Source organism: Atractosteus spatula, chromosome 15 (assembly GCF_055471065.1).
Source record: "Atractosteus spatula isolate fAtrSpa1 chromosome 15, fAtrSpa1.hap1, whole genome shotgun sequence".
Lineage (NCBI taxonomy): Eukaryota > Metazoa > Chordata > Actinopteri > Semionotiformes > Lepisosteidae > Atractosteus > Atractosteus spatula.
In genome coordinates, this window is record NC_142720.1 from 17651274 (window position 1) to 17663208 (window position 11935).

Genomic DNA, 11935 nt, shown 5'->3' on the forward strand with positions numbered 1-11935 from the left:
AAGGATAAATATGATTTGTAATTGGTATCAACCCTATACCCCATTGCCATGTTTCACAATAACCCTTTTTCAAGTGTGTTGCCTGAAATGTAAGCAATTTGATCTCTATAGAAAGAAAAGCTTTTTGTGGGAGTGTCTGATAGTGTCATCCCTACTGTATCTGTTCATTATCAATTAATAAGAGCTGTGGCAATGCTGCGTAAATCATCAAATTATGTATTTTTAACATTCAAGACTTACCGAAGAAACAAGTTAAATAAAAGCCTAAGCGAGCAAGCAGATCAATTAAGTCATCACTTAGCATTGAATAAGTAGCACTTAGCAGGAATAAAGACAAGTAGTCTCAATGTTCCTCCAGAACCAGGATTGGAAACCACGGCTGTCAGCAGGCAAAAGGAGAAAATCTGTTTTTCCTCATTTCGTTTTGTCACCAGTTGACTATTGCACATACAGTGAGAACAAAAGTTGTAATGGAATACTAAATAATGCGTGCTGTACTGTTGTCCTGTAAGTTTACTCTTATTTCTACAGTGTCTTGTAGCCTGAATGTTGTTTCCGTTCTTGCTGCGTGTGGAATCCGTGTTGACTAGCTCGGGGCGTTGTGGGAGTGTGTGTGCAGGAAGTCTGCCCGAAGCCTGGCCGTTCCACAGTGGTTGACTGGAGTGCAGCTCCTTCCTCCCAGCTGGATTTGGTCCTTTCTTCCAGGTTTTGCCCCCTCAGCTTTATGTCCAGCTGTGGCCTTGGACCTGGGACTGGGGCTGCTGTGCCAGCTGTTCCAGATGTGGAAGGAAGCCCCTGCAGGTGTCCTGATCCTGGCGGAGTGGCTGCTGGGAGAGGGCGACCCCGAGAGAGAGGCAGAGGATGGCCGGGGCCTGGTAAGGAGATTGTGTGCTGGAGGGTGGGGTTTACTGCGCGGAGATAGGAGGGGCATCGGGGGTAAATTCCTCATCTGTCTTCTTGATATAAACATCCACTGCATCAAAAATGAAAGGACTGTTGGCAAAACAGAGCAGCGGTATAGACATTGACTTCAAAGTGTGTTGAAGTAAGTTACTCATTACCCTGTGCATGGGGTTTATAGGGGAGTTGTAGTGAGTATGTCTTTACCAGTTTTACTCATGTTGATACTGGAAGTGAGTAGGTTTTCACCAGTTTTACTCATGGCTGATAGTGGAGCCTCCAACGTTCTGTCCAACATCTTTCAGTTTGTATATGTTATATGGAGTGTTATGGTTTTGGCTATAATTTTTTATTTTTATTTCTGTCAGTATTAAGCTTTTGTAATGGTGGTTATTCCATTTATCCAGGAGAGACGAGTGTGGGATGGTCAGAAAGTGAAAAGGCTGTCAACAGTGTAATTTACTGATGTCTGATCTGAGAAATGGAATAAGACTCTAAATGCCTTCATTTTTAACCAAGTCCATATTTTTTATACAGTACTAATGTGCAGGCTAAAATGTCAAATCAAATATAATTTTCTTATCTTAAAGTGTTTCTCTACCGAATTTAAGTTTAGAGTGAAAAACATGAAACATTTAGCATATGATGTTGATTTCTCGTCTAGTGCCTGGAGCTTATAAAATTAAAAATGGCTGAAACTGCAGCGTGACGGAAGTCTTATTGCCACCCCTTTCACACCCCCCAGGATGAAGATGAGTTCCTGTTTGAGAAGGGCGAGGGCAATCTGTGGGCTGAGAGGCTGCTCTGGGTGAGGCTGCTGGACAAGCACCTGTCCGGCCTGGTCAATGTGCCGGGGTCTCTCTCAGGCATCCAGGAGGAGCTGGGCCGACTGCTCGGGCTTGCCACAAACCTCGCCCAGACCTCAGATTGTCTGCTTCAGGCCCTGCCGCCGGAGCCGCACTTCTCTAGCACTGCGGATTTCACTCGCCTCACCATCCAGAGAGAGAGGACAGCTCGTGCGCTGGAGACACTCAAGGCTACCAGGCCTGCCACACTGTCCTGATGAAGGACAGTAAAGTCCAACAAATCCTGGCTATTTCCCCGGACCCTCTAGGAGTTTCTCCCTTCTGGCTGCTCGGGGCTTAAAAGCAAAAGTGAAAACCCAAAGGAATTGTTGTCACAGCAACGCTTTTATTTTCAAGCGTTTTTTTTCTTCATTTTTTAAGCATGAATGGGGAATTCTCTTCCAGTGTAGTTCCAGAACATCTTGCTCAAAGTAATAGAAGGTTTACCGGTGTTGTATATGTCTACAGAAATAAGAAAGTCAGATGACATGTATGTAGAATATTTTACACCTCTGGTTTGAAACAATATTTATCATCTAACATTCTTATTTCAGTTCTATAAGTGAAGTTTGAATCCCTTTATTTTCAAAATGGAGTTTTAAAATATTGTATCTGGTAATACAGTAAGCAAAGTTTTTTAAAAAAAAAACATTTTTATAATACAATTTGTCATTAAAATTTAGAATTTGGGTCCGTATTAAAATTTTGCATTTTTAAGTGATTTTAACCAGCTATAATTTGTCATTTTTTAATGTGTGATTTCAGACTGCAGTGTTCATTTGTTATTTTTATGAAAGCTAGTGCCCCTTAAATGTCGATAATAATTTCCCTTTATATCTCAAGCAACATACAGACACTGCAGCCCCCTGCCCCCAACATAGTGACTGCTCCTAGCTCAAAGAGGTACCATCTTTTGGACAAGTTGTCAAACTTCTGAGCTGTCTAATCTAGGAGAGTGAGTTTGCAAGGCTGAGAAGCAGAAGTGTTCATCAGTCCATGTTTATGAGATCCATGCTGTAAGAACAATAAAATACCAGTATAAACCTGTTAGCATTAATGGCCTGCACAACTCACTTAAGTGCATTTCTGCAGAATTTAATAAACCACATTACTGAGTCTCCAGTGGACCTACAGTTATTTATTAACCTCTGGAAAGGCTTTGCTTATGATGTTTACACAGCTTAGTCTGAAACCCCAGTGTACAGGAAAGATTCTGAATGATTACACATTATATTGTAACTTATTTTTGTTAATAGAGTTATTTAGCAATATTTATCTTTAGCCTGTAGTGCAAACAAGAGAACATTGAAAGTCCAACTGACTATGGGGGCAGCATAAAAGCTTTTATTAGAAGGATGTTTGTGAACCCAACAGCTGAAAGGTGCTTTAGCTGTAGCACCTGGTTTGGGTTTTGCTCATATTCTGTTTGCCTAACAGTGTCAGATCAGGAAATGCTCTAGAAATTCCTTAACAGCAGAGCCCTCTGGGTGCCTTGTTTTCAGAGGATTTTGAAAGTACAGCATTTTCATGTTGTTGGTGAAGCACTGCTCACTTTTTTCACAGATCAAGAGCCTCCCATGAAAGAGGAAGACAAAGCCAGTTTGTATAGCAATTCATTTGTCCAGACAGAAGGCATAATAGGAAGTAGTGTATTAAGGCATTTATACAGTTGAGCTTGTTAATTTACAGATAAATGAATATGAAAGGTTTCAGTGTACTCCCCCAAAAATGCTTATAGTCAGTAATTAGAATTGGATTTTCAAAAGAAGACACAAATCCTGAAAGAAGGATTTGAATTTAATTTCTGTGCATTATAAAGGTGTCCATATGTTCATTATCTATAGGGATAGCTCATTACTGGTTCTCATTCTCTGCAGAGAAGAAAAAAGTGCCTGCCTTTAGGTGGACAGGAAATAACGGTTCACATTAAAATGGCTTGGAGAAAATGTAAACAGAGTGTGTTTACCCCAAAAGCTTTGGTTGAGCACAGAAGACATCACAAAGCCTCAGTGTTCAATGCATGTGAATCTGCTTAGGCGACTTGGCAAGAACAGAGCTGTAGTAGTAATCTTCCTTAACTGTAAAGTGACGCGACATATTGGAATGGTTGCATTACCCCAGTAAAAACATGGCCAGTTTAATGGTTGAGTGGTTTTGCAGATCAGGGTTTGTACAATGGTTTGGGGTGTTCTGTAGATGTTTCAGTCTCGGGACAAGGCCTGTCCTAAACAAGATTTTTTTCAAAGTGCTTTCACAGCGTAATTCAAACACAAAATTGAGGGCTAAGTAAATACCAGCTTGTTTTGTCATTTGTTTTGCTTTATTTTTTTTTCTTTGCTAGACCTCAGTGCCCTGACCTGGGCAGCAAGAGGAACTAAACACCAAAAAGGATAGCCCATGTGTCTCCAGAAACATACCGAAAAAGATTTATTTCATAGTTTCAACGTCCTAATCATCCAAGAAAAGGATGCTTTGTGGTAGCTGGAGTCACAGGAACTGGTAATTTATGGTGACAGAAATGCTTCAAAATTGTTATATGTGACAAACAAAAATAGTCATATTGTGGTACCCAGAAATAGCATGGGTATACTGTGAGACTTTGACAGATACACTCCCTTGATCAACGCCAGCCAACTCTGATAGAGCTTTTGAAAGCTGTGCTGTTCTCTAATGAAATGTACCACCAGTAGTAATAACAGTCTTTTTTATTTTCGAGATATTGAAGTGGACCTATACAAACAGCATGCATTCAGACATCACTTATTATAATGCCATAGGAAAAAATATGATTCACAGTTTAGAAGGTCTCTGTATCTTTTTATATTTTAACATACTGAGGTCAAAGAGGGAGTTTCCTCTATTGCCACAAAATGTTTTATTATGATTTGTATGGAGGTGTGGTTGATTTGTTTTTAAGGACTGTTTACATAATTGTGAGCATATTGGGAGTCCTTGAATCATTCACCAAGAGCAGTTCTCACAACACCCTAGATAAATAATTCTCTTCATTGATAAACTGACACTTACAGGTGATATAACACTTCCCACGTGATAATCAGTTTCCCTTTCCTTACGCGCAGTTTGACCTAAAAAAAAAGCTGTACAGTGCTGTACAGTCGTCAAAAAGGTTTCGGAAACTATCCGGAAGGGGGCAGTACAGCCCACAATGGAACAAGCCTCCTGATTTGGGGGAGCAGATCTGGAGCAAAACCTTCTCAGAGCAATACCGGTCACATCAGATAGGTAAATGTGTTCTTTTATAGACAGATTTGAAGAGTATGGATTATAATTATCCTATTATATATTGAAAAAACGTCCGTTTTCATTATTTTAAATGTGGTCATTTTTATATCTTCAGGATATTAAATAGTAAATTAAATATGGTAAAATGAAATTGGTCATTGAATAGTAGCAATGATTTTAAACACTAATCACTGCATTTAATGTATTCGTATATATGAATTTACAATAGAATGCATTTGAGACTTTAAATAAAATGACAATTTCAGCACAAGGGGGCGCTGTTGTATCACTAAGTAAGATGCGCCTGGCATTCCATTATACAATATTCCTTTCTTTACCATACGGGACAAAATGCTTCTGAAGCTGGGGTGTCTTTACAGGTACATTTCTTGTACTCCAGCACGACAGGTTTGGCAGTAAAAAGTTGGTTTAAAATTCGAAAACAAAACGTGTCATCCCAAATACGTACACTTGGCTCCGTGCATGGCTTTTTGTATTATCGTGCAAACGTTTTATACCCCCCCCACCCCCCCCTTTAGCATGTTTAACAGTAAGATGACTGGTTTATTTCTCAATCTAAAAATAAAAAAAACAGTTTTCATCAATACGAATAATGGTTAGTTGATTGGTGATGATTTTTACGTGTTTCCTACGTGTGTTTGTTTTAACTTGTTATTGCATTGACAATTTGTTGACTCCCCACCCTCAACAACCACGGTAACCCGAGTGTGAATCGAAGCCCATTTGAAGTTTCTGCAGTGAACCAAACGAGGCTCTTAGTAAATTCATACGTGAAATATGATGAGCAGCTACGCGCAGGTCAGTCGGTCAAACATAAATACAGCGGTCAGGTGTCAGCGAACACCTCATTAGGGCAGCGCTTCTGAAGCCCAGCTCTCTGCAGTGGCAACTCTTGCTATACGTGTCTTTACTTATATTACAGGTGGATGCAATGTGGATTTTCTTCTGATGATACCTGGATTATGCAAGTCACTGATTTCGTGAACATAGCGTGTAAGTAGGCTTATGTCAAACCACCTCTTTCCACTTTAGGTGTCCAAACAGCTCAGACTATTATCAGCGGAGTCCTCTCATGAATCCTGCTGCGAATCATGCTTGTAATGTGAGTACCCACCCCCTACCCCCCTTAGATACACATACACTGACTGTCCGGTGTGTCTGTCAAGCAACCAAGTGAGAGTAGACGTGACAAGCTAAAGGCGGAGTTCTGGTTTCTAGTTTGTCATCAAAGTGCGATTATTAACAGTTTAAACCTCAGATCAAAAACCGAAACTAGCTTCACCAAAAGGAAATCTGAACACCTTAATTCTTCATGGTCACCCGCATCAGGCTTGTGTGTTGTTCATGTGGCGTTCTTACACTGTGGTCTGCGGAAATGAACAGCTGTTTAATTGTCATGACATTACAAAAACAGTTATACATACATTCTCACATTTTTTGCAGTTCTTTTGACTAAACATCTAATGCTTTTACAGAATCGGACCCCCCGCCCGACCCCAGTGTTTTAAAGCGATTCCTGACATTGCTGACAGACTAATGAAACGATAATGTGAAATGTGGAAAGGACGTTCGTTCGTATTAACATAGTAGTAGTTGAGATTTAGGTATTTCTTCTTCGAGAGCGACATGTTCCCTAATTATAGTTTGATATCCTGGTGATACTTTTTTTTCCCCCCAAAATGCCTGTCTAATGGTCTAGCCAACGTCCCCGAACAGTTTAATTTTTAATGAAGCTTAAGAGGTGAAAAAGATCCATTTTACCGCTTCCTAAAAAAATCCACTTTTCATGTGCCTAAAGAGCGACTCAAAAGACACAACCCCATTCTGCACGAAACTTGAAAACGAACTTTTTCTTTTAATTCTCCTGCTGGCAATAAAAGAATTGCTTCCCGCAGTGTGAAATGATTAAACATTTTTAACACAACGGCGGTGTCTGATTTGGGGGACATAAAATCTTTTTATGAATCACCTTGTTTACTAGTCTAGAGTAAACACTCATTTGGTTTGGCTGTAACGCTTTCGTTTCTGCAGTAATACCGAAAGCCGTCATTGTGGTTTAATGCACGCTTTTAGCTAACCTAGTCGTAGAACTAAAGTGAAACACCTAGAAATTTAAAAAGACGTTTAATAAACATTTGCAGAAAGGACTATACAACCGGACCCTGTGATCTAGTTGCAGTTCGGATCCAAAATATTTATTGTACTTTGAAAGTGGATCAGTCCACGAAAAATGCATTTTTGTTTTAATTGACTGTAGTGCAGTCCTAGTTTGCACCAAAAAACCTGTTGATTTGTTACTAGAGTAGGGAATGTTGGTTTATTTTACGAAGAGCAAAACACCGAGTAGATATTGCACACGTTTAAAGTAATGGAAACTCATAAAAGTTTCAATCAGGTACTGCACTTAAGTGAAAACCCGTATACGTTTTTTTTTTGGGGGGGGGGGGAGCTATTCCAAAAACATTACAGCGAGGGATCCAACCTTGCAATGATCTAAAACTCTTCTCGTAAAACTGAGACTAGGATTATGAATTAGTCATCGACTCTCTAGAGTTCACCCTGTTCTGTTTCTGAAGGAAACTGACTTTGCAGACAAGTCAGAGCTCCAGCGTGCCCCACACAGGGAAAAAAAGAGGTGGTAACCAGCCAATAAGTCCTGTTGCGACATTCTAAACTGGGGGCGTTGCCTGGACCTGCTTGCAACTGCAGAACTCCTCCCAGCACGCAGCTGCGAAGCATTTATATGTGTGCGCTGCGAGCCACAGCTTTTAGCTGTCTGCTCGGCGTTGTTCTCAAAGACGCAACAAACTTTTTTTTTTCCCCCTCTGTTCTGCAAGTACCACCGGAGCAGAATCTGGGATTTCACCTTTTTTTCTCGACTGCTCTGTTTGATCGGCACCAGTCGTGGCTTTTAAAACGTTGCAGCTACCCAGTTAGGATCCTGGTTGATCCTCCATGAAATTGCGACTGCCACAGGAAAACAGAGAAATAGAAAAATGTCTGCAACAATTCTCTCCGCTTTCTACGACATCGAGATGCTGTACAAGGTAATTGAGGTTTCCTTTTTACCTAATGGAAGATCTTTTGTAACTGCATTTGTCTTTACCTAAAGAACAATGTAGCTTTTACTGAATGTTTTGTTAATCATGTCTTTATAGGAAATCGTCACCACATTCTTTGATTATGTCTAGGAATTGTTATACTGGCACTTAATTTTTTAACGTTTTAAAACGCTTTAAAATGCGAGTTGCACCGTTTAGCGCTTTGCAAAGTGATTGACGTGACTAAACGACTTATAAAACTTGTTTCTCGTTGCCTTCTGTTACAGCAAACCGAGAAAACCCTAAACATGAATGCTATTCACCTGAACAGCATGTTGGATAAGAAGGCGGTGGGAGCTCCAGTAACTAATTCCAGCACCGCAAACTGCTCCAGCTACACACCGGGCTTCTACCGGCGGAACTCGACCAGCAACTTGGACTCGCTGGCCAACAGTAACAAGTATCCGGTCACTCCATACAGCAACCTCAAGGACAGCACATCAAGCAGCAGCACCACTACTACTGCCATTATGAACAAAGAAAACAAGTTCAGAGACCGAGCTTACAGCGAGAATGGGGAGCGCAGCCAGCACATCCAGGTCGCGCAGCAGAAACCCGGCTCTCAGATCAACTCCACCCGCTACAAAACGGAGCTGTGTAGGCCCTTTGAAGAGAACGGGGCGTGCAAGTACGGGGAGAAGTGCCAGTTCGCCCATGGATATCACGAACTGAGGAGTTTGTCCCGTCATCCAAAGTACAAAACCGAGCCCTGCCGCACATTTCACACCATTGGCTTCTGCCCCTACGGCCCCCGCTGTCATTTCATACACAACGCCGACGAGAGGAGGCCGGCGCCCAGTAACGCAAACAGCAGCGCGCTGCAGAGCGACCCCAAGCCCCCCAGGGAGTTGTGCGGGTTCCATCAAAGGGACATCATGCAGCAGCACGCCGCTTACAGTCAAAGGGACAGACCAAAGCTGCACCACAGTCTGAGCTTCTCGGGCTTCTCCAGTCACCACGGACTTGAGTCGCCTTTGCTCGAGAGCCCCACGTCCCGCACCCCCCCGCCTTCTTCCACCTCGTCCTCCTGCTCCTCAAACCTCTACGACGACGTGCTCTCGCCCTCCTCCATGTCTTGTGTGAACAGCGCCTTCTCTTTCCCGGGTCAGGAGCTGAAAACCCTCCTTGCTCCCCTGGCAATCCATACCCAGCAGTATGCCAACCCGTCTAACAGTGCCTACTACGGCAACCTTCAGACCAACGTCTGCCCCCCTTCGCCTCCGTACAACATGAGCCACTTGCAGTCCCTGCGCCGTCTCTCCGAGTCGCCGGTGTTTGATTCGCCTCCCAGCCCCCCAGACTCTCTCTCAGACCTGGAGAGCTACGTGAGCGGGTCCCTGAGCTCTTCAGGAAGTCTGAGCGGCTCCGAGTCGCCCAGTTTGGATGCAGGAAGACGTTTGCCAATCTTCAGCAGGCTGTCGATTTCAGATGATTAATTGCCCTACTTCTGCTTGCAATAATGGGGACGGAAAGGACTATAAAAGACCCCACCTTCCCATCTCCTGAGTTTCCCAACAATGTGTAACTTTTAACACCCTTAAGACGAAAGATGCGAACCGTTAAAATGAATGTTGGCGAAACGCTAGGAAATATTCCCAAACATTTGAGACGGCATTAGATTTTCTTTCAAGTATAAAAAAAGTACACCAACAGAAGGCATTCCATCTCTGATAAAAGAACTTTGCAAGAACTTCAACTGTAAAGTTAGGTCTACCGTGCAAATTACACATTCAGGAAAAAGTTGTGAACTGCTTTAGTTCACACATATAAAACAAGACTTTTTAAACGAAGAAAGACTGTAAGCTGTTCTGAAATATTCCACCATCCTGCCAAGAATATGCCTTGATATATAAGTATATTTTCAAACTATTTTGTTTATAAACCTTAAACTTCCATTCCAAAACTTTGATCTGTTTCACAGCGCCACACAGTGGCATATTTGGCTAGTGCAGTTTGTTGCTTTTTCCAAAAGCACTGTTGAGTTCAGCTCGTTTGGGTAATGACTGCTGATGGTTGAATATTTTTTTTTTTAGCTGTTTTGATGGATTACATAGCGGTGCGCGACTTGCTATGAGAACTATTTAACTTATTTATTATCTTGTGAAAAGTATAGGCTACATTGGTAATTGTCCATACTGTATTTATCAAGTATGATGAAGCAATAGATCTATATTCTTTTATTATGTTTAAATTATGATTGCCATTATTAATCTGCAGAATGTGGAGTGTTCTTTTCACAGTAATATATATTTTTTGTAACTTCACTTGGTTATTTTATTGTAAATGAGTAAAACAAATCTTAATTTAAGAGATTGTATGTAATATTTATTTCATTAATTTTGTTTTTGTTTACGTTTATAAAAAGATTGCGTGATTTCTGTGTTTTAAGAAGTCATGTCTTGTTGCTGTGGAAGTTGTAGTTGAGGAAATTTCTAGGTATTTCTGTAGAATGTAAAAGTTGAAAGATGTTGTATGGGCCGTCCAAACACAACAGAATAGCCTTAAGCTTTTTAAAGATCAGACTTCAAAAGTGGCAAAGAAAACCCAAGTAAAATAATTAACCAAAAAAGTATTTTTTATATTTTTTCGATCACACTGTGATTCTAGCCAAGTGCCAGAGAATGTAGCAATAATTTGACCCAGTATTATTCTGTTAGTGCCTCTAGGGATCCTGAAACATACATGCCTTAAGATTAAATTAACCAAATAAAGTATTTTCCTACATATATATTTTTAAGCCTATTGAATGTAGTGTTGGGTTTAAAGTCGTCTTTATCAGGTTGTTACCACTTCTTGATATTTTTTTTTCTAACCAAGAGCAACAGATTTTGCAATAGTTTTTTTTTCTCTTAATCCTTAAAGCATTTTTTTTTCCTTTAAGATTTAAAAGGTCTGAATCTTCCAAACTTGCTGGACGGGAGGGAGTGAAAGAACAACTTTTGTTTGTACATAGTAGGTACAGAGGATGAGCACTATGTACTTTTTTTGGACTACTTTATCAGAAGTAAAGCTTTTTGAATGTAACTAAAAACGGACAAAAAGACAACTTGAGTTGTAATATATTTTGGGGAGTCAGTTCACTACAAATTGAGTGTGAGACTGTAAACTTTGTACTGTACATTTTTGTAGTTCTCCCAATAAAATCATTTTTGAAAAGTTGCTGGATTTTTTTTTGTGGAGTATGCAAGTTCAGTGCTGTAGTAAGACTCATTCATTATTTAATTAACATTTTAAGTGTCTCTTTACAGTACGTCTTGGGGTTTTAAAACATTTTGTATGAATTAACTCTCCTCCCCATATGTGCATGATGCGCATGATCATCCCCTAGAAGATTGCATATCTTCAATGTTGGAATTGGCTTGCGAAAGTATGTTTAAAGTCTTTAATTAGAAATGAGTGCCTATTTGTAATGTAAAATGGAGCTAAGCAAGCAATCCAGATTGTTGATCTTGAAACAGTAATGCAATTTCTTTGGCAGGTTTTCAAAACTTTCCAAAATGTTCCAAAGTCCATCTCTCCACAGGACACAGACACTTGAAAGGGGAATTTATCAACTTGGCAGCAGGAGTGAAGGGGTTATTGCATGACTTGTGTACACTGCACTTTAGGTGCTGCTTTCCTCTTGTTCACATACTGCAGATGTGCTGCACACTTGTTCTTGCACCTTATCCATCCCTTGTTCTTTTAAGGTGATGCTTTCTGTCCCCGTAGAGCTTTGCCCCTTAACCTTTAGGGTTTCTGCTATAATTCCTAGAAGTGAGACATAATAGTAATAAACTTTATTTTATATACTATTTTTAAAAGTGCTTTACAGTAGGTATAAAA

At 40.6% G+C, this 11935-nt stretch overlaps 2 protein-coding genes across 2 annotated transcripts in view; both read left to right on the forward strand.

Moving 5' to 3' along the window:
- thada (THADA armadillo repeat containing) overlaps nt 1-2472 on the forward strand; it is a 113476-nt gene extending 111004 nt beyond the window's left edge. The window contains exons 38-39 of the mRNA XM_088934345.1: nt 706-875; nt 1646-2472. Of these exons, the coding sequence (XP_088790471.1) occupies nt 706-875; nt 1646-1963 (488 nt within the window). The 3' untranslated portion in view covers nt 1964-2472. The remainder of the gene's footprint in view (nt 1-705; nt 876-1645) is intronic.
- Nucleotides 2473-7747: 5275 nt separating this feature from the next.
- zfp36l2 (ZFP36 like 2 zinc finger CCCH-type) lies at nt 7748-11266 on the forward strand. Its single transcript, XM_088933625.1, has 2 exons — nt 7748-8056; nt 8338-11266. The coding sequence occupies exons 1-2, from the start codon at nt 8006-8008 to the stop codon at nt 9544-9546; spliced, it is 1260 nt and encodes a 419-aa protein (XP_088789751.1). The 5' UTR covers nt 7748-8005; the 3' UTR covers nt 9547-11266.
- Nucleotides 11267-11935: the final 669 nt, after the last annotated feature.